The sequence below is a fragment of the Cervus elaphus genome, chromosome 29 (genome assembly GCF_910594005.1).
Source record: "Cervus elaphus chromosome 29, mCerEla1.1, whole genome shotgun sequence".
NCBI classification, from domain to species: Eukaryota; Metazoa; Chordata; class Mammalia; order Artiodactyla; family Cervidae; genus Cervus; species Cervus elaphus.
Genome location: NC_057843.1, coordinates 58,045,233 through 58,073,039, shown reverse-complemented (window position 1 = coordinate 58,073,039; position 27,807 = coordinate 58,045,233). Strand labels below are relative to the sequence as shown.

At 41.3% G+C, this 27,807-nt stretch overlaps 1 protein-coding gene across 4 annotated transcripts in view; it reads right to left on the bottom strand.

Moving 5' to 3' along the window:
* Window positions 1–27,807, bottom strand: part of MELK (maternal embryonic leucine zipper kinase) — a 72,599-nt gene that overhangs the window by 28,602 nt on the left and 16,190 nt on the right. For 3 of the 4 annotated variants that reach the window (XM_043891222.1, XM_043891223.1, XM_043891224.1), the window contains exons 8-11: window positions 25,846–25,944; window positions 10,070–10,138; window positions 8,442–8,540; window positions 2,882–2,968 (exon numbers count right to left, since the gene is read on the bottom strand). In XM_043891222.1, the coding sequence (XP_043747157.1) occupies window positions 2,882–2,968; window positions 8,442–8,540; window positions 10,070–10,138; window positions 25,846–25,944 (354 nt within the window). The remainder of the gene's footprint in view (window positions 1–2,881; window positions 2,969–8,441; window positions 8,541–10,069; window positions 10,139–25,845; window positions 25,945–27,807) is intronic. The other variant, XM_043891225.1, reaches the window with a different exon arrangement.

The window sequence follows — 27,807 nt, the reverse complement described above, 5'->3', positions numbered from 1 at the left end:
GGAACAACATTTATATGCCTACAATGGGGCCCTCAATCTTTAAACCTCCGTCACCAGAATACATAAGAGTTTACACCACAGGGGTGAGGGGAAAGGATCTGTCTTGGTCTGCAGGTCCTCGTGTGCACATGGGACCTTCAGTGAAGTTCCCCACCCAGATGACTGGCTGCTCCACAATCCAGAGCATCTCACAGCTGGAAGACGAGGGAGAAAGGGAGGAAAGCAATGAAGTGGAAGCTCTAGAACCACTGGAGGAAATCTCAAGAGGGTTAAAACAAGATGGCTCAAAATCACGACACATGAGAGATTCTCACTTCCAATACAAAAAGCAGTTTAAGAACGCTCAGGTATATAATATGTAAGTGGTAGTTCCGAAAGCTGAATGTTTGTGAATAATATCCTCTCTCTTTACACAAAGTATCAGCAGCTCCATACCCAGCATGGATCACATTAAACTGATCTCTGTCCTGTCTAGCCAGCCTGAAAAGTAACAGCAGAGTGCCCAAGACATCAGAAAAAAAAAAAATTAACAAACCATGGCTGATCTCAAAACTGGTTTTCCCAAGGCTCTTTAAACTGGAAAGTACCCAAAACCAATGTGAATTCTCTGAGACGTCCCAGACCAGGATTTCTCAAATTCAACACTGTTGATAACTGACCTGGGTAATTTGTGGCCAGGGCCTATTCTGTGTACTATAGGATATTCAGCAGCATCCCTGGCCTCTACCCACCAGGTAGAGGTTAACACCAGGTAGATGTTAGCTCACACACACACCCTAGTTGTGACAAGTGAAGATGTCCCTGGAGAGCAAAACCCTCCCAGCTGAGAACCACCGACTCAGACCAGTGCTTCACGATGAATCACTTGGGTCCTGCGAAGATGCAGGTTCTGATTCAGTAGGTCTGAGGTGCACAAAGTGAGCTGCATCTCTAACAAGCACAAAGGGATGCTTGATGCTGCCGGTCACAGATCACACTTTGAAGAGAGGAATCTAGAGTAGTACCCCCCAACCCGTCTACATACTGCAATCATTTGCAAAGCTTTTTAAAAATTCTGATGCTTAGGCCACACCCCAGATCAATGAAATAATAATCTCTGGGGTTGGGGTTTAGGCATCAGGATTAAAGTTCCTAGGTGATTCTAATGTTCGGCCAAGGGTTTGAAGAGGTTGTCTACTCATCCCCAGGACTGGAAAGTAAGTACAAACAGGCATTTAAGAATGAAGGGGAAGTACACAAGAGGAAAACGATTGCTCTCCTCACACATTCCTGACGTTGGTCACGCCCAGCTTTCAAGACAACCGAGATGTTTAGAGAGATGTAATACCAGAAAACCGTCTCTATGATGCTTTATTATATTGCTTTATAATTCCTATTTCCATTTCAGTTTCAAGTTTGAAAATTATATGTAGAGACCACATAAAGGACACTATTTTAAAGACTTTTTACCCAAAGATTCTTGACGTTTTGAGTATGTTATTTTTCAGATTCAGATTTTAAAAGTTTGTGAATCTCCTGCCAAAGTTTTTCTGCATAAAACAACATGATACATGGGATTTGCTTTGAAATGTCTTAGCTAAAAAGGGCAGATGGAGGACAGTGCTGGGATATACATAAAACTGGCAAAATGTTAACACCTATTCATTAAAGCTAAAAGATGAGTACATGGAAAATCATTGTTATTACACTAGTCCCTCTATAGATATTTGAAAATTTCTATAATAACAATTGAAAAGCAATTTCTTGAATCCAAAATATAGCTTTCTATTAAAGATCATCCCAAAGAAAAATTCATGTTCATATGAAACTTGTCTATGTGAAAACTTCAAATTTTCACTGTAAAAGACGAAGGACCTGGGACTTCCCTGGTGGTCCAGTGGCTGGGGCTCCCTCTCCTAATGCAAGGGGCCTGGATCCAATCCCTGGTCAGGGAACTGGATCCCACATGCCATAACTAGGTGTTCTCAGGCTGCAGCTAAGACCTGGTGTAGCCAAATAAATAAATACTTAGGAAAAAAAAAAAAGAAGGACCTGACACCTCTAGCAGCAGTTCCCAGTTTTTGCCGTTTCCTTTCATTCCACTGAAAAAGTAAATTATCACTCTGGTTTCCAGATATGTTCCATTTGTCTGAAATTGTCTTTCAAAAGACTTACTGTGTCATTCAAAAGAATTCTTTCGTGTCTCCTCACTGAGAAAACTTGTGGCTTAGCAAAGCTTTGGTTAGTTCTTTAAAAAAAAAAAATCTGCTCAAGGCCTTTACCTTTCAAGTTAGAAAAGAGGAAAAAGCAAACACAGTTCATAGGTGATGAAAGACACGGCACTGAACCAGGAGGTAAGGTGGACGCGGCCCCGCCCATCACACCAGACTGTACCCGGAGACAGCCTGTTTCCAGCAGGAACTACATATAGGGTCCAGTTTTTAAGCATCTGAAACAGCTAAAAATGACCCAACACCAGAAATCATGATAATCATCTCATGTATTTGGTTCAGAACGCTGGGGGTGATGTGATGCTAATGGGATGCTTTCAGGTAAAATGAAAGAAAGCTCATTGCTACGGCAGAATCACACTTCTGTGTTAAAGAATTTAAAGTTGTCAGAATTGGAACTCTGAAAATTCTCTGGACTCATCTGATCTCTTTCTTAATTTTTCTTCCACTGTAATTCTCTTTGTTCAACCTCATTTCTAAAGAGGATATCTAGCAGACATCAGAAAAGAGTTGAAAATATACACAAACATAAACTAAGTGCAATACAGTATTTTCACCTGGAATAAAATCTTAGGCCTGAAAAATGCTATACTATTTTTAATGTACTGATAAAACAAAAAAAAAAGATGAAACAAAAGATAATACTTTCAAATTCATGCTGTATTTCTTACCAGTGAAATTAAATCCTCCATAGTTTGCCTGTTGTTTCTGTGATGTACAGAAAGTTCCGTTACACAATCTTCATCAAGGTGAATAAGCTAGAAAAAAATTTTTATTGATTTTATTAACATTAATAAAATATTTATGGCTTTGAAACCTTTAAATTATGATAATTACCTTGTAAAATCAAACACCAACATGTAAAAACAACATGAGTTTGTCAAACTCTTAGGTAAGAATAAACATCCTCCACAATTTTTAGAGATATAAGCAGATAACAATAAGCAGTTCAAGAAGGTGATGAGCTCTCTTTCCTAGCTCTTCACGTCCCCATCATCATCTGACCGACTGCTACAATTCTGCGGTGCAGCCCAGGGACTCTATTCTCTTCTCCTCCTGCAACACAGGGACCGGCATTTGCACCAAAGAACAGATATCTAGGCATCAAAAACTAGTGTCTGCACAAGAGACCGCGTAAAGAGTGGGTCAGACTTGCAGCACATAGTCTCCCAGGTTATGTCTGGGTTTAGCACAAGCCAAGGAGCCCTTCTGATGGTGCCACAGATGCTGCACAATCATCATTATGATGAAGGTCCTGGCAAAGCACAAGTATTAAAGGAAGAAGTAATACTGCCTCTACACAAACATTATTTTGATTAAGGACAGAAATGATCCAAAGCATCCCTGCAGGATGAGACCTCACCAGAGATGGGACCAGAAATAGGTTCTCAGAACCAAACAAGGATCACTGAGAATGAAAAGGCAGGCAGGGTCTGGCCTGTCCCTCCAACAGGAGCTCAGAAAATCACATAGGAAGAGAATTATAAGGAATGTAATTATAAAGTCATATTTCCAATGTAAGAATTCACTTCACAACAGCCCCAGTAAGTAAGGTTTCACTTTCTACTTAGTCTTCATCTCCAGAACAGCTGGGATGGCTAGCTTCGTCCTCCTCCCCTAAAACTTGTCTCCTTCTGATTCCTACCCACTGTGAACCGGTACAGTCCGACAGCTGACAGGCTTTAGAAGTAGACGACCTTGGTTTTCATCATTTTATCACAAAAGAACTGTGTGATCTTGAGCATGTTATTACACCGTCCTGTAAAATAGAGATGGCACCTGCCATGTAACATATGCAAGCTATGTGGAGTACCTAAACGAAGAGGCCCTCAAACAATGGTGAACTATTTTTACTAACAGTCTTAATTCTGTTTCCTCTTTGGTATAAGAGCCTTTCATAAATTTGAATATTCCTATTATCAGCAACCTTTCTTCTCCAAGCATTCTCTTTTCCAGTCCCTTTAACCACCATTTCAATGATTAACTCCTCCCAACCATCTGGTCCTTTCTTTAGATCATAGTTCAGGTTGTCACTGACCCTCAAGATCCAAGAGAGGTTTGCCCAGCAGAAGGCAGAGCACTACCATGACCTTCCCTTGTTCTGGACACCATAGTTGTCTCAACAGACTCAAGGGAAAACCATGCGCCACCATGAAACCGCGGGGACGGTACAAACAATGACCTGCATGACCGGCTGGTTCCTCACGGGCTATGGAGAATGTGGAGACCACAGAGGTTTATACTGATGGTTCCAGGAAAGTCACCAATGCCACAAGTAAGTTTTCCTCGTGATTCTTTGACCTCAGCAGTTCCCCGAACTGTAGATTCCCACTTCAGGAGAACTCAGACTCAGAAGCCCAGACATTTTACAACTCAGCTGGGTATCTTCTTGTTGATATCACTGCTCAAGCATGAAAGACGGGATTTCTGGGGTTCCCACCATGACCTTAAGTTACTCTCATAAAAACAAAAACCTCTCCCCCACAGCCTCTTGCTCTGTACTTTTATCACACGGTATGTGGAGGAAGGGACTCGATGCGATCTTCTTTGCTGGGCTCTTGAACTGGAAAGAATGAAAAGAGTGGGACAAAACACCAAAGTCTGAAAAATACGGTTTCTCAAACTGGGTTTTTCAAAGAGGTTCAATACTTTAAGTACTCTGAATTCTCAGCCATACACACTCCAGTTAAATCAAAAATGTGCGCCAAAAGCTAGCCAATTATTGTGGATTATCCGTGCCTACGACATTCCCTGTTCAGTAGGGCAGAAAATGGAACGGAATATAACTTCTATTTTATACAATACTTGAGCACTACAGCTACGTGTGAAAATGATAGAAGATCATGCATACAGTTACAGAATAGCATCTCCACCTTAAATATCCAAGTAAATCTGAATTATTTTTTATAGTTCACCCTTGATGAAAGACAATACTGAGGCAGACAAGCAAATACTTCAAAAAGCAATAATCCCTTAGAGCTCTTCTGTATATAACTCATTTGATCCCTGCAATAGCTCAGTAAGGCAGATATAACAGATGAATGACATTGCATTTAAAGCACTTTATAAACGACAAAACATAATCCAAACATACAGAAGAGACTGACATTAGAATACCCACCCACATTAGAGGTGAGAAAGACTCAGAAAAATTTATGCCATTTGCCCAAGATGGGCATTTTTCACCCTAGCTTAGGGTTCTTCCTACCACACCACAGCGCCACCTCTCCGAGACTCTGTCCCAATAGCTATTCCAACAGAGACCAGACAAGCAATGCTCATCACAAAGGCTACCGCTACACAGTATACAGGACCTGAGTTTCAACTTCTGACCTGTCAGATCCATTATGTTCTGGAGCCCTTCTGCTTGGGTTAAGATCCTGGTTCTACACTTACTAGCTATTTGACCTTGGGCAAGTTTTCTCATGATTCTGTGTTCAACTGCTTCATCTGCAAATGGGGACAACAGTACCCAGTTCAGAGGGTTTATATGAGGGTTAAAGGAATTAAGAGAGTTAAAGACAAAAAGCCCTGAAGGGTTCTATCCTAAGGGCTCTATTGTTATACTATAGCGCTATGGCTGCACACCTCTCTATTATAGTGAGCATTCAATATACATGAGCAATTATTATACTAATATGTAAGGGAAATCATATACCTTTTCAGAACACTCAAAACTATGTATCCTACTTTACACAATGCCACAGTTTAAAATAATCTTCGTGCTGATGAAATCAGAGACGGTCTTCATTTTGGCATCTACTCTGTTGCAAACAGTAGCATATCCTCCCCTGTTAAGGATCACGGCTGAGAAGACATGCAAAGCCCTCCCACGCGTGGAGAAACGATGACCCCCAATGGCTGAAAACAGGCATTGGCAGCACGCATGGTCACCATCCCGCAAGGGGCACAGCATAGCTCCCTGGCCCGGAGGCCACGCTGCTCAGCCAGCAAACGTTCTGCTGTCTGTAGGCTCTCAGCTATTAGCATTAAGCTGCTGCTTGAAGATGTCTTAAAAGGTGAAAGAAAACAGGGAGAAGAGAAATTTCAGAGACTGACAATCACAGGAGAATCAGGAGGGATTTGAGGTCAGGCTGTGTGGTCCTCACAGGGGACAGACCAGTGAGAAGGGGTTAAAAACAAACAGCCTATTTTTCCAGGTATCTATATTTATTGGTGTGATTCTTCCAGAAAGCAAATATCCTACAGTTGTATCAGGTCTACAATGTGGCGTGTCTCCAAACTGTTCTGTTGACCCATGCACAAACTCCACTTCACTGTAGACGTTTTAGATTATCAGAAAACATCCCCAATTATCTGATAAGGCTATTAAAATACTGCTCCTTTAAAGCATTAAAATGTTTTTCTAACTACATACCTGTGTGAGGCTACATTTTCTTCATATGCTTTAACCAAAAACAATGTATCAAAAGAGTGTAGAAGGAGATGAGTACCCAAGTGTCTTCTATTAAGCTAGACTTTAAAGAAATTTGCAAAGACGTAAAGCAGTGCCACTCTTCTCACTATATTTATTTCTTAAATAGTTATGTTTAACTTCTTGATTTCCTTGTCTATGAAAAGGGGATAAGAATTGTACCAACTTTGATGCCTACGCCTTCCATACTGGCTCTGGGTTTTGCCTTGTGGCTTGCTTTGGCCAGACATTAGTAAGTACAATGAAAGCAGAGGCTTGAAAAATGCTTGAGCGTTAGGGCTTGCCTGCTTTCTTGCTTCTTTTGGAATCCAGCCACCATATCAGGAAGCCCACAGTAGCCTGCTGGACGCAATGTGACCCAACAAATAACCAGCATAAACAGCTGGGGTTTTTTTGGCCATGCTATGTCACATGTAGGATCTTAGTTCTTTGACCGGGGATCAAAACCGAGCCTCCTGCAATAGAGGCATGGAGTCTTAACCACTGAACCACCGGGGAGTCCCAGGAGCTGGTCTTTTGAGTGAATCTCATACAATCCAGCCACGTTAGAGTCCCCAGTTGACTGCGGCCACACGAGTGACCTCAGGTAAGACCCACACAAGAGCAGCCCAGCTGAGCCCCAAATTACTGATCCACGGAAACTGTAAATTATTGTTTTAAATCACTAAATTTGTTTTTTTTCAATGTAGCAATAGTTCATTAATATGCAAAATGTGGCTACCCCTTACATAAAATAAACTGTAAAGATTTACTGTGTAACACAGGGAACTATCAGTCAATATCTTATAACAACCTATAATGGGAAATAATTTGAAAAAATATATATATACATGCATAACTGAATCACTTTGCTGTACATCTAAAACTAACACAATATTTTTAATTAACTATAATTTTTTTAATTACACATATTCTTTAGTAACGCTCACATTTTTATCAAGTTCAAACTGCCAATTGTTAAAAAATATTTTTAAAACAGTAATGTAGGAATACTTGTTAATATAATTGCTTAAACTTGCATAGCACCCTGTATTAAAGTTCCTTCCTATATATATATATTAAACCAACTCTCAGGGTGTAGTGTGGTCTGCAGACCCCGAAGAATCTCCAATCAAAACAATATAACAAAAGAGACAATGCAGAAGCCGGTGAGATCCAAGTGCCCTCCTTTAAGCTAGGCTTTAAAGAAACTTGCAAAGATGTAAAACAACGCTATTCTTCCCACATTTATTTTTTAAAATATTCATTTTTCATAAAAATATTCATTTGTGATAAACTGTTAACAGGTATAGTACTGTTACTTTTAAGTGAATCAATTAATAAATATTTTAATAAATTAATATTAACAGCATTAAAGGGGGCCTCAGACTTAAAAGTACGAGAACCACTGCAACACTGTAACTACTCGGGAAAGTAGACAAATAACAGGTTTAACCTAATTTTTACAGACGAATGTACAGGTTTGGAAAAGTTAAGTAACCTGCCCGAGATTCTCAGAGCACTGTTCACAATCTGACTATGTCAGAGACACCTGGGAGCTTTTTAAATATCCATTAATTGTTGTGGGAGGGAGCACAGGCACTTTTTAGGGTCCTTGTGATTCTCATGTGCCGGCCTGGTTAGGCACCACTGTCTGGGAGGTTAACAGGTGAATGTAAAATTCAGTTACAGTCTCCCAAACAGCAATCTGATGAATAAGTCTACAAAATATATTTTCTTTTATACTTAGACCACATCACTGTACATCCTGAATCCACACAAAGTTTTTTGTTTGTTTGCTTTTTAATTCTACTTACAGGAGCCTTGCTTTGCCACTCAACAGGACAGTTGTAATCGTGCATGATCCAGGGGTGGTTCAAGAGATTTTTCATAGAAATCCGTTTCTTTGGGTCCACCTAGTGGCCATTGAGAGGTAGCTGGAGATTAACATTTCAAATGGAGAGCATAGAACACCTTTTTCTCCTCAGAACTCAAAATTCATCAGAACAGATGTAAACTTTTATCATCACAAAAATGCTGTCAAAGACCTTAAAATGGCCTTGAAATAAATTCTTTTAAAAGGGGAATAGAAGCAAGAGAACTATAGCAACCAACATGGCTTAGAAGATAAATGTTTAACAAACATGAACTTCATTGGTATGGACATTATTCATGAAGTTCAGTCAATCTATTGTATGATGTAATAGTCTTTTGCTGGAAAACCTATTCACAGGAAATATTCACCAATTTAATATTCAAGCAGCCACAATGCAGGGCATTCACACTGAATATGCAATCTCTACCTCCGGTGAGCTTACAATCACATAGAACAAGTTGAAAAGCATACCTTTCTTTCCCATTTGTAATTTTCAAATGTGAGGAAAGGAAAATTAATCAACACAGATTAAGTTTTGGGGAGTTTAGAAGAAAGGATGAGGTGTTTTCAATCTCATTATGGAGATTTGGTGGTCTGGCCTACTTAATCAAGGTGGGTGAGCTTGAAGTAAATTTTGAATAAAAAGTAGAGATGGCTTAATAGATGGAAAACTGAAATACATAATAATGAAAAACATACTGCACTAATAAGGTACTCATATTTTCAAAGTGCTTCCTATTAATCTCATTTTATCCACATAACACGATGCAGCAGTGAGGCCAAGCTCAGAATCCCCATTTTCAGGTCAGAACCAAGTTAGGTGGCATGCCTATTGATCTGTAGGGAGGATAACTAGCCTTCAGCACTCCCATCTTTCACCTTCAGAGGTCAATACACCAAATCAGTGATTCTTAAATGTGGCCCCCACCAGACCAGCAGCATCAGTGTCATCTGGGAGCTTGTTAGAAATGCAAACTCTTAGTCCTGCCCCAGATCTATAGAATCAGACCCTCTCCGTTTGAAGCCCAGCAATCTGGGTTTTACTAAGCCCATCTGGCAACTCTGGTAGATGCTAAAGTTTGAGAACCATAGCACTAGATCAAGGGCCCACTCAGCTGTACATCAGCTCATTCAAGCGTTTATTCCATATCTACTATATGTCTAGCATACAAAGAGTGGGAGCAAGAAACCAGAAAACAGTGGAGCAAGAGATGATTAAACTGACAATTCTCAAGAAAAGGGAAGAAAAACCAAATCACCAGACATATATTAGCTGTCTTTAAAAAAAAAATGCAGGTCTTTCCTGGAGGTCCAGTGGTTAAAACTTCACACTTCTACTACAGGGGACGCAGGTTCGACCCCTGATCAGGGAAGATCCCACATGCCATGTGGTATGGCCAAAAAAAGAAAGCTGCGTTTGCAAAGAAAGCACTAGTAAAGAATATTTGCAGAATAGATATAATGAATAGAATTTTTTAAAGGTGATGTATAAATGTAGTAGCACAGACATCTTAATATCAAATAACTGCAATAGACTTCTATTATTTAAAAATAAATAACAAAGATTACCTGTAGCATTTGCTGAAGAAGTAGAACACTACTGGGCGAGAGCCACTTAGGAACGTCATATTTCCCTCTCTACAAAAAACAAGAAAAGCATTAAAGAGATTTAGGTTCAACCAGCCTTAACAAAAATTTCTACAGTTAACAACATGCTAGAGATTTACTTCCAAGCTTGAAGACTTCGCCCAACTTTAAGACATGGCAAACATATATCTTACAGGCCTTTGGAATCTATAGTATTATTAGTGGACAGAAGTATACACTGTAGACAATGTTCATATTGCTAAAGCAAATTTTAGTTTATAATCCCAGAAGAACTGTCAGTTGACAAAGTTAGGTCACATAAAAGCGTATTTGGTAACTGGACACAGGCTGTGGTTACCCACGGGTCACGTGTCATCTACAAGGCAGAATTCACTATCACTGAAGAACTGGCACTGAAGAAAGCCACCCCTTTGGGGAATGGAAGAGACTCAGGAGACAAATGCTTACAACCTGTTAGACATTACAGTCACTGAGTCATCAACCAAAACAAGACTAGGGGCTTGCTGAACACTAACACGTGACAGAATAGTACCTCTTCACGCAGCCTGTCACACACCCTTCTTTCCCAATTCAAAGGAAATGACAGAATCATTTTTCTTAGCAGAGAACAAATTGTTTAATGATGCTAGGATAACAGGTTAATTGTATGAGAAAATTAAGATTGAACTGTAATTCAAAATCTACATCAAAATTATTTCTACCCAGATTAAAGAGTTAAATGCAAATACAAAACCATGAGAATACGGAAAGCATCGGTGATTAGTTTTTAGAACCTGTCTAGACATGACAGCAATACCAAAAACTATAAAGATTAACAGATGACAAAATTAAAAACTGACATTTCTGTAGAGCAAAACACAACTAACAAAGTTAATTAACAACACAGTGAGAAGGGGGAAAGCCTTTCCACCTAGATGACAAAAGACTAACCTACTTTATCATGTACAGAGCTCTCACAGGTCACCACCGATCCTGCTCTCCCAACATTTCCCTTCACAGCAAATGGCGATTGCCTTACCCACTCCTCAGGTCAGAAACCTTGGATCATGGGCTTCCTTGGGGGTCCAGTGGCTAAGACTTCACACTCCCAACGCAAGAGGCCTGGGTTCAATCCCCATCAGGGAACTAGATCCCACATGCTGCAATTAAGAGTTTGCACGCCACTACTAAAGATCCTGCTGGCTCTCAAGTAAAGAACTTCAATGCCACAGTGAAGATCTGGCTTCAGGCCCAGCGTGGTCTGTGCCCCACATCCACCAACTCCTTGCTACCTCCCAAACTCACCTGCTCACTCTCTCCCTCACTCACCAAACTATGATCACAAGTCAAACACAAGGCCTGCCTTAGGTCCTGTGCACACTTTGTTCCCGCCACCATCGTGCTTTCCTCAATATCAGCAGAGCTTGTACCTTTACCTGCTTCAGGTCTCCCCTTAAAGACCAGTGGTATCAATGAGGTCTCCCCAAACCACCATTATAAATGGCATCCTCATGCACCATCATCCTTACCACCCTTCCAAGGCACCTTCTGTACAGTCCTTATCTCCACTTGTCATACTACATATTTATTTGTTTATTTTCTCTATATTTATTTGTTTATATGTCATAGTACATATTTATTTGTTTATTTTGTGCACACACACACACCCAGCATATTTATTTTGTTTAAATATGTCATACTACATGTTTATTTATAAACACAAATTTGTTTATAAATATGTCATGCCACATATTTGTTTATACATTAGAAAATATTCTAACGTATTCTATTTACATTAGAATATAAACTCTTTAAAAAAATCACAGGGATTTTGTCTGTACTGTTCACCTAGAACACTATCTGGCCCTAACATAAAAGGTGCTCAATTAATATTTGTTGAATAAATGAAGAAATAGGATAAAAGCATATACTCCAAAAGAAAATGGACAAAGAATATTCACAATTCCAAAAACAAGAGCTTTTAAATGGTCAATAAACATGATAACATGTTCAACTAATCTAGTAATAAAAAAGTAATTAATTTAAACAAAAATATGATCTAAATTGATAAACTTCAAAAAAATTATCCAGTGTTCGAGTTCAGGGGCAAGAGCACTTATATATACAACGAGAGGGTATAAACGTTTCTGAAGAGTACTGTGGAAATATGTTTAAAAAGCATTCAAGATCAAATATCCTTGATCCAGCAATTACACTTCTAGCAATTTATCCTAAGCAAATAAATTGGCATAAAAAAGTTATTACTGTTATGAATAGTAATATTCATCACACAATTGTTTGTGATACAACTATGGGGACTAAGGAACATGGTCTGGGAGAATCCAGAGGGTCCCCAAAACTAATCAAAGACAAAATTACCTGAATAAGGATCCTGAGTTAGAAATCTATTACAGGTCCAGGGAGACAAGGGTGTTAGGTAGTTAGAATAGGAAAGAGTAGTCCAGAATGGCGGTGGCTAAAGGACAAAGACGGGAAAAGCCCTGGAAAATAGAACAGAGGAAGGTCCAAGGACGGGTGTGAGGACTGCAGGTGGAACAAACAGCCCTCCTGGCCAGCCCAATTTACACAGGGCAGGCTCAGGGGGAGGAGAAAAAACATAGAAAAAGAGGCGCCAAAATCGAGCCCCTGGCCTCTCTTCTCTTAGCATCTTCTGGGTCAGCCCGCCCTCATGCCTCGAGGATGTATTTTCCTTTGCTTGCCAAATAAAAAGGCTGTAACACTGGTCCCTCCGTTGCTTCAAATGTTTGCTGTGGTGAGACAGAACCAAGGAAATTACAGACTCCCCTGACCACGGCAAGCGCACACATGCGCATGCACGCAGGTACATGCGCGTGCACACACACACACACACCCACACCCAGCAATGACTGAACTAGGCTGGGACGGCAGAGGCGGGCAGGTGGAGAAGCCATCGGCTAGCAGCTGCATTTCCTTCTCTGTCCTCATGAACTGTCTAGGACACAGTTCTCACAGGAACCAGTCCAGCTTAAAGGTGAGGCGAGGAATGGACAGTACAGATCACTCAGAATCTGAGACCTACATGACAGGCTGGACTTTGATTGTGTTAAAGAAACAGTCAAAGTTCCAAAGAAACGCTATCAAGCAATTTATTTAAAAAGAAAAGGTGCTAATGTTAAAGCAACTCAACCTCTTACTCAGACTCTCTCATGAGAGCAGACAGGTTGACCTACAAAGTGTTTCCTAGGAAGGGCAAGAGCTTTCATTTTACAAATGACATTTAATGTTATTAAGTTTTTCATTCTCCTTTAGCTAAAGCACTCACTGCTACCCGGAGATCCCACGCCTATTTATGCCTTGCCAGGGCACCTACACACACGCCAACGTCAGGTGCTGACGTCTGTTTCTGACCGTAATGAGAAGCCTCTAATTCACTCTTCCTTACTACCCCTCATCCACCAAGCACTGAGCCTCAGTGCTGCCTAGGCTCAGGCTTACCCCTGAGAAGGGGGACTTTCAGATGCTTCAGCCACCTTGCTGGGACTCAGCACCAAGTCACATGCAGGACAGGCCGTGACTTGGCTGGCCCCACTCTCTTATCTCAGCTTTTCCTTATTCCTGCATCCAGATGTCTCTCATGATTCAAACCCTCGGTACCTGACATGTTCTTTTTCCTGGCAAACCAATCGTTTGCCTGGTACCTCAAATACCGTAGCCTGCTCTTACCAGGGTCCTGTAGAAAACAGAGACAGCCTGGGGTTGTCTCTACTACCTACTTACACTGATCAGAGGGTCATGATCTGAGTCTGCAATCACAGCCTGCACGGCCTGAAGTGTCCTCTGTCTTGCTCACGGGTCAGAACCTCCATGGACTCCAGTGGGTCTCTGCTCATGCTGACTGGAGGCAGAGCCATCTACTGCTTGCTCTCTGGACACCAACTGCACAGGGTTGAATAGTGTCCCCCCAAGACTTAAGTCCACCTGAAACCTGTGAACACACCCTTATTTGGAAATAGGGGCTTTTGCAGAAGTAATCAAGTTAAGATGTCCTGGGTTAGGCTGGGCCCTAAATCCAAAATAACTGGGGGGTATTCTTATAAGAAGGGGGGCACTTAGACGCAGACACACAAACACACAGGTGAGAAGGCCACACGAACACAGAGGCAGAGGCCGGAGTGAGACACCTATAGACCAAGGACCGCCGAGGACTTCAGGCAAACACAAGACGCTAGCGAGAGGAAAAAGAGGAGTCTCTCCAGACCCGTCAGAGGGACCATGGCCTGCTGACACCTTGGCTTTAGACTTCTAGTCTCCAGAACTGAAAGAATAAATATCTGCCATGTTAAGCCACCACCCTGTAGTACTCTGAAAGCCACCGCAGAAAACGAACAGGCCATCTCTAAGGGTCTAATCTACTTGCACTACCTCTCTCCTGCCATCACCTACCCACCCAAGGAGAATTCTGGTTCCAGATTCCAGCCCTTTCTGGTCTGTTCCAACACACAAGTAACAGTTCCTAACCAGAACTACGATAATGAATGTTATGCCATTAAATCCCAAAACTATCATCCAAAACACAAGTACTCTCAACTAAAAATAGCAGAATTCTACAGAAATCAGATATAAAAATGGGTTTTCAGACCAAAGAACTGAATGACAAGAGCCACCGGGCTGATTCCAAGTTTCCCTTCGCCTCTTATTTCTCACCCCTTTGATCACCCTAACCTGAATTCATGAAGTCTCTCTTCACAGATCCCCTGTGCTGAGCTATAAGTTAGTGCTTAGAGAAGCAACACCGCCCGCAGGGAGGCAGGGAGGACAAGTGACGAGACGTACGGTGCTCGGCGCACCGCAAACAGGCAGGGCCTGGAGCCATGCTCTGTATCTGAGCCCGTCTGCCTCTCATCTGCTCCTTGAACCTGTACAACTTAGGTCATCTTTCTGACCCTGTTTCCTAAGAGTAGGCTCTGGAGACAAACTGTCTGTATCCAGATGGAGGACCTACCACTTACTAGCTGTGTGGATGGGCTATGGAACCTCGCTGTGCCTCAGTTTCCTCATCTGAAAAAGAAACACAATAATAGTATCAACTCCGCAAACGGCTGGTAGCATTCAATGACTTAATACACATAAAGCACTTAGCACGGGGCTCGGTGCAGAATTAAGAACTCAGTATCTGCTAGTTTGTACTATTAAGGCTGCCTTCACTACTATTCCTGCTACTGCTATTACTGTCTGTGAACCAAATACAGTGACGCTCCTCACAGGGCATTACTGTATGTGGGATTAGTCCACTAAAAGGAGTAAAACAGAAGGTATGGGAAAGCGCTTGGTAAAGTGGCTTGCACAAGAGGCAATAAATGTTTGTTCAACGGAAATAAAAAGAAGTGGGAGCTGCTCAAAGGGCAGAGAGATAAGACAGACCAAAGATGGCACGGCGGCCAAAGCCACACACGCCAGGGCGCTCAACGTTCAGTACAGTAAAAACGGCGAGTCACTCTGAGGATGCACCTGCCCCCTCAGGAGTGCTCTACCCCATCGCAGCTGCCTCAGGATCTCAGGATTACCTGGTGAGAACAAACCAACTAGTCAAGTCCTGCTCACACCACCCACCCACTTGCCCAGTTTGGACAGAACAGCTCTGTAGAGCACCAGCGACACAGGAAGCATGAAGCCTGTGCCCCAGCACCATGACCTAACATCCTCAGCTCCATCTCTACACTGAAACAGAGTCCAGAGCTGAGCTCTGCAGCCAGGCTCACCCCACCCACTTATGTGTACACAGTACTCAAAAACACACAAAGCACTTGTACACATATTTTACCTTGTGCGGTGGGCAGGGATTACTAACCCATCACACAGGTGAGGAAACTATGTCTCAGCCAGGAAATCAAATACCCATTCAATGTTATAAGGCACCGGTTCTCCACCGAGGGTGACTTTGTCCCTGGGGGGACATCTGGCAGTGTCAGGAGACATTTCTGATTGCTGTGATTTGGAGGCTGCTAGTGGCATCTAGTGGGTGAAGGCCAGGGATAGTGCTGAACACCCTGAGATGCACCCGACCGTCCCCCACCACAAAGAATCATCCAGTTCAAAATGTCAGTGGCGCCAAAGTTGAGAAACGCTGTTAGAGAGTGATAAAGGGGCAGAGACAGTAAAGAAAGATATAATACTTACTGTACTGTACTGGGCTAGAAAGTCTAAGGGTACCCAGAAGTAGGGAGAAAGGTTCCATCTTTAAATATTCAAAGTATGTATCTATAAATGGTCAAACAGAAAAGGCCTTAAAGGAACAGTTTCGCTGGGGAAGAGCACCTCCAACAAAAGGCCCTGTGTCAACCACGCCTGCGCCCCTCAACCCTGGTTTATGTCCAGTCTTTGGAGAACTCTTGTTTATTTAAGAGCTGACTACCTTGCAAATGAGAGCAAGAAATAGGTATTAGAGGGTGAAACCAATTGGGAGGAAGGAAAAAAGATCTGTGTGCTAATAAGCAAGATAATCCTGGGAATACTGGTGAGCTTGGAATTGTTCATTTTTCACACAGTACTAAGAAAGGCAGGTGATCTCTCCAACACATAACAGTACTGGAGTCAGCTCCATAACTGTAAAGTATTATCTCATAAAGAAACAACTTGCTCATCTTCTTTAAAATTATAAACCATACTTGTTAGAAAGCAATTTTACTTTCAAGCTACTCAACTTTCATTTACTAAATTAGTTATATTTCCTTAATGTTTGTGTACCCAGAACTGGAGTACAGTCATGCTTGTCTTTGAATGCGGTGATAGTGAATGAATATAGGTGACATTAATAAGATGAATACTCAGTCTATTAGCAACCCTGCTGGAAACTGCAGTTTAGCATTTTGGTTAAAATAGTCAAAGAACACAAAAGCTAAACAAAGTCTGCCTTTTAAACAAGAGTTACATACAGTATGTCAAATACTGCTGGGTTTTTCAATCAAACCAAGAACTGAGGGAAGCGTTATTCCCAACTGAGGAAGTTTAGAACATTCTAGGCAAAGATACATACTGCATGCAAGTGAGACGACACCTTAATTAGATTCACCCAGCAGACTGCGTTACACTGGGAATCGGAACAATAGTTCTGAGCCAAGATTACAATAAATTTCAAAATCTATAATGTGTGAAATTAAATTCCACAATAATGCATAAGAGCCCTAATTTGAATCAATTTTCAACTTGCAAATACATGAAAAACTAAAAAATGAAATTCAGAGTAACAGAAACAAAGAGTATACAGTTTTAGTAAATAATATTAATTAGGAAGGCTAAATCTCTATTGAACAAGAATTAGACATTTTCTACTCATTGCATGGCAGAAATATTTGATTTACCCCAAATATCAAAACTTGGATCTAACACCTACTATTAGGGTATAACACTTTTATGTTCTCTGAGGGTAAGTCCTCTCTCCCAAAGGATTCATCCAAAATCCACTAATGCATCAATAAATGAAAAAAAGTACAGAACACTGAAATTTGTATGTTAGTACTAAATTTGTATGTTAGTATGTGTATTGGTAAAACAATACATTAATAATCAGGAACATTGGAAATTCCCTGGCAGTCTAGTGATTAGGAGTCCTCGATTCCACTGCAGGGAGCATGGGATTGATCCCTGGTCAAGAGACTAAGTTTCCTCCAGCAGCATGGAGCAGCAAAAAAGAAAAAAACTGACTGAACAAAAAAAAAAAAAACAATTCCTGCATAGCCAAAAAAAATCTTAAACACAGAAAAAGGTGATATAATATACTGATGGGATTATGAAGAAATACACATCTTCATGCTATTGCTTGTGACTGTATAAATTGATAGAACTTTGCTGGGAAATACTTTGGCAATATCAAATAAACTTACTAATTCACATACCTCTGTCCCATATATAAGAGGATATTTCATGCAAAGACAGGCACAACAAAGGACAGAAACAGTATGGACCTAAGAGAAGCAGAGATATTAAGAAGAGGTGGCAAGAATACACAGAAGAACTAAACAAAAAAGATCCCAACGACCCAGATAACCACGACAGTATATCACTCACCTAGAGCCAGATATCTTATGATGTCAAGTGGGCCTTGGGAAGCATCACTACAAACAAAGCTAGTGGAGGTGATGGAATTCCAGTTGAGCTATTTCAAATCCTAAAGGATGATGCTGTTAAAGTGCTGCACTCAATATGCCAGCAAATTTGGAAAACTCAGCAGTGGCCACAGGACTGGAAAAGGTCAGTTTTCATTCCAATCCCAAAGAAGGGCAATGCCAAAGAATGTTCAAACTACTGCACAATTGCACTTATTTCAAATGTTAGCAAAGTAATGCTCAAAATCTCCAAGCCAGGCTTCAACAGTATGTGAACCAAGAACTTCCAGATATACAAGCTGGATTTAGAAAAGGCAGAGGAACCAGAGACCAAATTGCCATCATCCATTGGATCATAGGAAAAGCTAGAGAATTCCAGAAAAACACCTACTTCTGCTTCATTGACTGCGCTAAAGCCTTTGACTGTGTGGATCACAAAAAACTGTGGAAAATTCTTAAAGAGATGGGAATATCAGACCACCTGACCTGCCTCCTGTGAAACCTGTTTGCAGGTCAAGAAGCAACAGTTAGAATTGGACATGGAACAACAGACTGGTTCAAAACTGGGAAAGGAGTACGTGAAGGGTGTATATTGTCACCTTATTTATTTAACTTATATGCAGATTGCATCATGTGAAATGCCAGGCTGGATGAAGCACAAGCTGGAATCAAGAGAGAAATTTCAATAACCTCAGATATGCAGATGACACCACACTTATGGTAGAAAGCAAAGGAACTAAAGAGCTTCTTGATGAAGGTGAAAGAGGAGAGCAAAAATGCTGGCTTAAAATAAAACTCAATCTTCAAAAAACTAAGATCATGACATCTGGTCCCATCACTTCATGGCAAATAGATGGGGAAACAATGGAAACAGTGATGGACTTTTATTTTCTTGGGCTCCAAAATCACTGTGGATGGTGACTGCAGGTATGAAATTAAAAGATGCCTGCTCCTTGGAAGAAAAGCTATGACAAACCTAGACAGAGTATTAAAAAACAGAGACATTACTATGCCAACAAAGATCTGTATAGTCAAAGCTATGGTTTTTCCAGTACTCATGTACGGATGTGAGAGCTGGACAATAAAAAGGTTTAGCACCAAAGAATTGATACCTTCAAACTGTAGTGCTGGAGAAGACTCTGGAGAGTCCCTTGGACAGCAAGGAGATTAAACCAGTCCATCCTAAAGGAAATCAACCCTGAATAGTCACTGGAAGGACTGATGTTGAAGTTGAAATTGCAATACTTTGACCACCTGATGCAAAGAGCTGACTCACTGGAAAAGACCCTGATGCTGGGAAAGATTGAGGGCAGGAGGAGAAGGGGATGACAGAGGATGAGATGGTTGGATGACATCACCGACTTCAATGGACGTGAGTTTGAGCAAACTTTAGGAGTTGGTAAAGGACAGAGAAGCCTGGTGTGCTGCAGTTCATGCGGTCGCAAAGAGTGAGGTATGACTGAACAACAACTGACCCATAAGTCTTCCAGGAATTTTCCTATAGATATATGCACAATGTACAAAATGACTACTTAGAAACTACTTAAATACCCATTAACCTAGGACTGTTTAGATAAATTAAGGTACATAATTTATCATTTAAAATTTTTAAATTTATATTTTAGATAAATTAAGGTACATAAATTAAGGCTGGTTTAGATAAATTAAATTACAATACACTGCAATTCTATAAAGTGAATTCTATGAATATATGGAATTTAGAAAGATGGTAACGATGACCCTATATGCAAGACAGCAAAAGAGACACAGATGTAAAGAACAGCCTTTTGGACTCTGTGGGAGAAGGCGAGGGTGGGATGATTTGGGAGAATGACACTGAAACATGTATATTATCATATATGAAACAGATCGCCAGTCCAGGTTCGATGCATGAGGCAGGGTGCTCAGGGCTGGTGCATTGGGATGACCCAGAGGGATGGGATGGAGAGGGAGGTGGGAGGGGGTTCAGGATGGGGAACACATGTACACCCATGGCTGCTTCATGTGACTGTATGTAAAAATCACCACAATATTGTAAAGTAATTAGCCTCCAATTAAAATTTAAAAAAAGAAAAAGAAATCTATGAAAAGTTCTGAGCTGGGTATGAAATGGTACGATTTCCAACACCTACCGTTAGAAGACAAGATACAGAACAGTGTTTGTGGCATGCTACCATCTGTATGACGAAACTGGGAAAGGGGTAGCATAAAGAGATAAAATAAAAGATTCCTTACATAGTACAGATTAATCTGGAAAAAAAATACATAAAAATCTGATATGCACTTTGTAAGGGGTTAAGTAAACAACATTATGCCACAAAAATTTAGACAAAACAGACACATTCATTATGCTCAAAACTGAACTCCTTATCATCCGTGCTCCACCAAGAATCTTCTCCATCTCAGTTGACGGCAGTTCCAACTTTCTAGTTGCTCAGGTCACTCCCCTCATCCCCTCCATCAGCAAATTACACTAGCAATACCTTCAAAAGACAACAGATTAGCCTAAACATATATCCTGACTATGGAGGTGGCTACACGAATCTCTGTGTGTTAAAATCTGTAGAACTATCTGTAGCCTGGCTAGCTCAGTCGGTAGAGCATGAGACTCTTAAAATCTGTAGAACTGTTACACACAAAATTTTTATTTTACTCTGTGTTCATTTTTAAATAATTAAAAAAAAAAAGACACCTAGAATCCAACCACTTCTCACTACTTCAATGGCTACCAACTCTTGTCTGAGAACGACCACCACATCCCCTCACCCATCGCCCTGGTTCTCCTCTTTGCTTCTTATAGCCTATCTCCACACAGTAGCCACTGTGGTCTTGATAAAATCTGAACAAGACCAAGTCTGTTTTCTGCTCAGAACCCTCTGGTGGTACCCTATGTCACTTAGAGAAAAAGCCAGAATCTTTGACAGCTACAGAGCCCAAGGCAGCTGGAGCTCCGAGCCCCTGAGACTTGGTTTCTACGGCTCTGCTACTTCACTCCACTCCAGGGGCACGGGCCGTCTGCTCTCCCTTGACCACACCAGGCATGCTTCTACCTACTAGCCTTTGCTCTGCTTTCTTGCCTGAAATATCTCTGCCTCAATGACCACTTGACTAACATTCTCACCTCCTTCTCACCAAATCTTGCTCAAATCTCACCTCCGACTACCTTATTTAATATCTAAAAATGCAACCAGGATCATGGCATCCGGTTCCATCACTTCATGGCAAATAGATGGGCAAACAGTGGAAACAGTGGCTGACTTTATTTTTCTGGGCTCCAAAATCACTACAGATGGTGATTGCAGCCATGAAATTAAAAGACGCTTACTCCTTGGAAGGAAAGTTATGACCAACCTAGACAGCATATTAAAAAGCAGAGATATTACTTTGCCAACAAAGGTCCGTCTAGTCAAGGCTATGGTTTTTCTAGTGGTCATGTATAGATGTGAGAGTTGGACTATAAAGAAAGCTGAGCACCAAAGAATTGATGCTTTTGAACTGTGGTGTTGGAGAAGACTCTTGAGAGTCCCTTGGACTGCAAGGAGCTCCAACCAGTCCATCCTAAAGGAGATCAGTCCTGGGTGTTCATTGGAAGGACTGATGCTGAAGCTGAAACGCCAATACTTTGGCCACCTGATGCGAAGAGCTGACTCATTTGAAAAGGTCATTTGAAAAGACCCTGATGCTTGGAAAGATTGAGGGCAGGAGGAGAAGGGGACGACAGAGGATGAGATGGTTGGATGGCATCACCAACTCGATGGACATGAGTTTGGGTGGACTCCAGCAGTTGGTGATGGACAGGGAAGCCAGGCGTGCTGTGGTTCATGGGGTCGCAAAGAGTCAGGCACAACTGAGCGACTGAACTGAACTGAATGCCCTTCTTTTCCCCTTTACACCCCTTCATCTATTCTGATTCCTCTTTACCCTGCTCAATTTTTCTCTTTTTTCTAAAGCACATGAAAGTGAAAGTGAAGTCATTCAGTCGTGTTCGACTCTTTGCGACCCCATGGACTGTAGCCTACCAGGTTTCTCCGTCCATGGGATTTTCCAGGCAAGAATACTGGAGTGGGTTGCTATTTCCTTCTCCAGGGGATCTTCTCGACCCAGGGATTGAACCCGGGTCTCTCACATTGTAGGCAGACACTTTTACTGTCTGAACCACCAGGGAAGTCGATCATCTTTTAATATAGTTTATTTATTATACCTATTATCTCTTTCTACCACTATCAGTATTTTTTTCCCTGCCACTGTAATATAAACTCCATGGAGGCAGGGACCTTCCATCTGTTTTACTCACAGATCATGACATATTCCAAGCATCTAGAAAAGTGCCTGGCACAGATAGGTGTTCAGAAACTGTTTAAGATTTAAGAACTTCATCCTAAGATGAGTACGCAATGAGGACGCTGAGACACTGGGAAGCCAGTTCACCTAGGATGATGCCTACCGCTTACACTCTGTCTTGAGTAAAGTGGAGAGCTTTCAGTAAAGTAACGGGATCTTCCTATTTTAAAATCTTCCCATAAAGAAGTCACTGTCGGAGATGGATTTTCAAGCATATTCCATAACACCCCAAAATTCCAAGCTTAAACCACCTCTCCACACACACACACACAAAATAAACAGTAAAAGGAAGAATAGTCCCCAATTAACTTTATGTGGCTAGTAAAATCTTGAAGCCAAAAAAATCCAAAAGAGTTCTAGAAAGGAAAACTACATATAAATCTCTGAACAAATGTTAAGTCCTGGACAAAATGTTGGCAAACCAAATTTAGAAATGTATGTCAGTCATAATAGCTAACATTTACTGAGCATTACACTAAATGGACTAACGCATTTAATCCTGACAACCCTGTGTTGTGAATCTATCACCTATTTTACAGATGAAGAAGCCGACACACACACAGAGGCTAAGTAATCTGCCGAAGTCCATAGGCACAAAGTAGAGATCCTGGATTTTTAAAATATCAATGAGATTCTGACTTAACTTCTCTGGGGGTTGGACCTGATGTTTTTAAAGCACCCCAAGTGATGCTGTTATGCTGCCAGGGTTGTAAACCAGGGCACAAAGTCCATAGCTAAGGCTTCCCCCACCCTGAGAGTGATACATGGACACAGCCAGGGCGAGAGATATTTTAGTGAAAATTTAAATATGAAACAAGAAACAGAGAGGAGAAAACAGGGTAACTCTATGACCGTGTGTCCCCACATTGTCTTTCTAGAATTCTAGAAGGTTTAAGATTTCATGCTATTAACACCTAACAGATCCATTCTTCTCCATCTTTGGAGAAATTTGTCTGTCAGTTTATTTCTTTAGCGCAGAGTACCCCCGACCCCCAAAAGAGTTTGGTAAAACATACTAGCAGCTTATAATACTAAAGTTATTTTCAGAACAAAAAACAGAGTGCTACTTTAAAGAAAGAGTAGCAAAAAGCAGGAATAACTCAAAAGGTAAGCCAAATATTTTTCAAAAGTATAACTGGAAAATTGTCCCTGAGCTGCCCAAAGACCAAGCCTCCTTCCCCCACATGTTAACTAAAGCCGAAGCTACAAAGGGATCTCAACACTGTTCTCCCCGTATCCTGCTGTGAGGCCAGAACTGCTGTCCCAGGCCGCTAGTAGAGCCAAGGCACCAACTGCTACCCCGCAAAGTCTAGAGGAGGCTTTGTGAGAAGGGCTGGGGAGAAGAACGTGCTGTCTCGGCTACCCTGGCAGGCTCCAGCCCGCTGCCCCATCCAGGCCCCTCTCCGAGGAGAAGCACACACGCTCGCAGCTCCCCAGACCATGAGCAGCAGCTGCTGCTAACACCACTTCTCCCTGATCCTGCAGAATCAGAGCTCCTCAGCCTTCAAGAAAATGGAACTACTACAACTCCATCACTTCCCCAAACTACTCTTGTAGTTTTGGCACTGATTTTTAAAGCGTTTTCCAGGGTGGGATACAGGAAAAACTATTAAGTCAAATAAATAACTGCAGACTGAACTCTGGGCCCTTAGCCTTGGTTGTTCTATAGAGCAGGCAATGAGCCAACCGCCTCTGCCACTTTCAACCCTGTGTGCTACTTCCCAGAAATAGGAGCTGGTGTAGGCAGCCTCCCTACAAAAGGGAGTTAGAGACCTAATGGTCCAGACACAGAAAACTTCTGGTCATTTCTCCCCATGCTACTCCCATTGTGCCTTTGCTGATACTGTCCACCAGACACGCTCTCTCCCACATCCCTTTCTCAAGTGCTTCTAACTTTTCAAAGCCCAGCTCAAACCTCACTTCCTGTAAGATGTTCTCCCAAATCCCACATTCACTCCTGCATTAACTTCACTTATACCTCTGTTATAAAAATGGCATCCCTCACCCTTTCCCCTTTTTATTTTCACTTTTTCCTTTTGAATTTTTTATCTTGCACTGCGGTATAGCCGATTAACAATGTCGTGACAGTTTCAGGTGAGCAGCGAAGGGACTCAGCCACATATACACATGTTAAGGAGTCTGGGAGGCCATGCACACCCTGCTATATTTAAGATGGATAACCAACAAGGGCCTACCGTACAGCACAGGGAATTGTGCTCAATGATGTGGCAGCTTGGATGGAAGGGGTTTGAATAAAAGTGGATACACGTATATGTAGCTTTTCCCCTTTTTAGATAGCCATATATCTGTCTCCAGCAAGAAATCTGGCCCTGGGGGAAAATGACCAAGTTTCATAGATCTTTGTTCATGCTTTTCAGTATCTCAAAGAAGACCTTCAGGAAGTATTTGTTTAACAGAACGGAATTCCAGCTGCATTGAGAAGCTGCTCTGCTGGTCTGACCTTGGTTTGCTATGGACACAACGTGGAGCTCTTCCTCTTTACAAGTCTTCTTTTGTTAGCGTGCTTTGAATATAACTCGTTAAAAAGAATTTTACTACTTTCCTGCCCATATGATTTCTTATTTTTTTAATTGAATATAGTTCATATAACATAAAATTCACTTTTAAAGTATACACTTTAGTGCTCCTTAATATATTCACCAAGTTGTGTAATCATCACCACTGTCTAATTCTATAATGTTTTCATCAACATTACCAACGTTCATCAACATTTCATCAAAGGGTAAAGAAACCCTTTACCCTTAAGTAGTCACCCTGCCACTGCCCCATAATCTCAATCTACTATCTCTAATATATATGATTTTAACAAAACTTACAACACTCTTCATTGTGGTTTTATTATACCTTAAGGTCAATTTTACCTTCAAAAAAAAGCTTCTCTCGTTTTAACATAACTCAAAAGAAAAATGTGATTTAATACAGCAACTTACTAAGGCATCACTTCAGGATACAAAATAAAAATTCTTACCAGAAAAATCAGCCTACATGTTTACTTTCTCATTTGTTTTTGTTTTGTTAAGCTTCTTATTGAAGAAGTATAATATACATATAGAAAAGGACACCTATCATAGGGTATATCTTGATAAGTTTTCAAAAACTGAATCCATAAGTATAATCAGCATTCAGATCAAAAGCCAAACAGAAGCGTCCACCACATCTCTCAGTCACTACCCACCTCCAAAGAGTAACCACCATCCTTACTTCTAACAGCATAGATTACTTCCGCCTGTTTCTGTATGTTTATAAATAGAAGCTTATAGTTTGCAGTATAATGAACTCTCACAATGAAATTCTATGCCTTGTAATACTCACCATAATCTTTTTGTACAAAGCCATGACATTATCGTCATCAAATGGTAGAAAGCCACACATGAGTACATATAAGAGTATGCCCATGCTCCAAACATCTGCCTGAGGGAAAAAAATCAAAAGACAAAAAATTAGAACACATTTCAAAATAGCAGCACACAGAATCTTTACCGGGCTGGAAAAGAACTCAGAGATCATCCAATTCAAACCAGCTCATTCTACAATGTGAAGCCCAGAAAAGGAAGGCTCATCCAAAGTCACCCAGCCAACAGCAGGCCACCCAGGCAGGTCTATTGACTTCCAGTTCAGTGCACCCCCCTCCAATGCTTAATAGAAAATCTTTTCCAGTTGGCTGGATTGGGCATGATACAGAAGAAGATGAGGCTAAGTCTCTGATTCTGAAAGAGAAAACTATAGTGCTACTGAGGGTTTACTACATATGAGGCTTATGCAAACATGCATGAGAAAATCAAAACAAGTTTTAAAATTTACTGCTGATAATCTGCAAACGTGACTAAGCTGCACTGTAAAGTCCTCTCTATGTAGAGAAACCTTAATAAAGTTCAACAAATGACTTTTCAAGGATCAAGGCTAGAAAGTAGCCTGCCAGTACAAATAGACCTACAAATCTCAAAATCCCAGGAAGGAGTTAACCTTTCCGTAAGATAGCCATTTGACCACTGGCTGAGAAGTCACAGTCCCCCCCTCATTTGAGCCTTGGGATTTTCTATACTAAATAGAATTTAATTTAATTTCTATACTAAATAACACCAACCTCACACCTAGTCCTGCCTACCAAATCACACCCTATTATTAGGACTCTACAAGGAACCCCTGGATGAACAGTGTACTTTCAAGTGAACAACTGATTTTTCTTCCAAGTTGCAGGAGGTCAGAAATTAACCACTTATGCCTGAAAGATGTCAAATGCTTCATCTGTAAATTGAGTCGTGGTGGCATGGCACTCCTGACCGGGGTGTTACAGTTACGGTAAAGAGGCCACACAGCAGAGGCACGGGTGGGAAAACTGTATTGGGTACCACACTCTGAGCGGAAGTGGAGAAAGTGCTGATGCTCTACCGGGTGGGGGAGGGGGAGACAGAGAGCTGTTCTGCCAGGTGGTAACACAGCTAAGGAGAGAAATCAAGCAGGCTAAGAGGACAGGAAAGGAGATTCGTGGCAGAGGGGGCAACAGGCATAGAGGTGGAACAGCAGAGGCCAGGGGGGCTGGAGCAGAGTGACCAGGAAGAAGAAGAGATCACGCCCTGAGCCTCTGGAGTGGGAGCACTGACCCCAAGACCCTAGACTACCAGAGAACTGACCCTAGGGAGTATCAGACAGTGAGAACTCACACAGAGGAAACCACTGGCATACAAGAATACAAGACCCGGCATCACCCAACCACCAGCAGCACATCTAAACAACAAACAAAACAAAAATACAAACCCAGTCATCAGCAGACAGGATTACCACCTCACTCAGCCTTGCCCATCAGAGAAAAAACAAACAAACTCAGCACAAATCTCACCCTAAACGAAGCTTGCACAAACCAGTGGACCAACCTTAGGAGGGCAGAAACCAAAAGGAACAAAGAATTCAATCTTGAAGCCTGGGGAAAAGAGACCTCAAACACAGTAAGTTTAAATAAATAATGAAAAGGCAGAGAAATACTATACAAATGAAGGAACATACCAGAAACACATTAAGTCCAAATAAATGAAGAGGAACTATATAAATTCCCTAAGAAACAATTCAGAATGATAGTAAAGATGATCAAAAACCTTGAAAACAAAATGGAGAAAATGCAAGACTCAATTAACAAAGACCTAGAAGAATTAAAGAATAAACATACAGAGACAAACAACACAATTACTGAAATTAAAAACACTCTAGAAGGAATCAATAGCAGAATATCTGAAGCCTAAGAACGAATCCATGAACTAGAGGACAAAATGGTGAAAATAA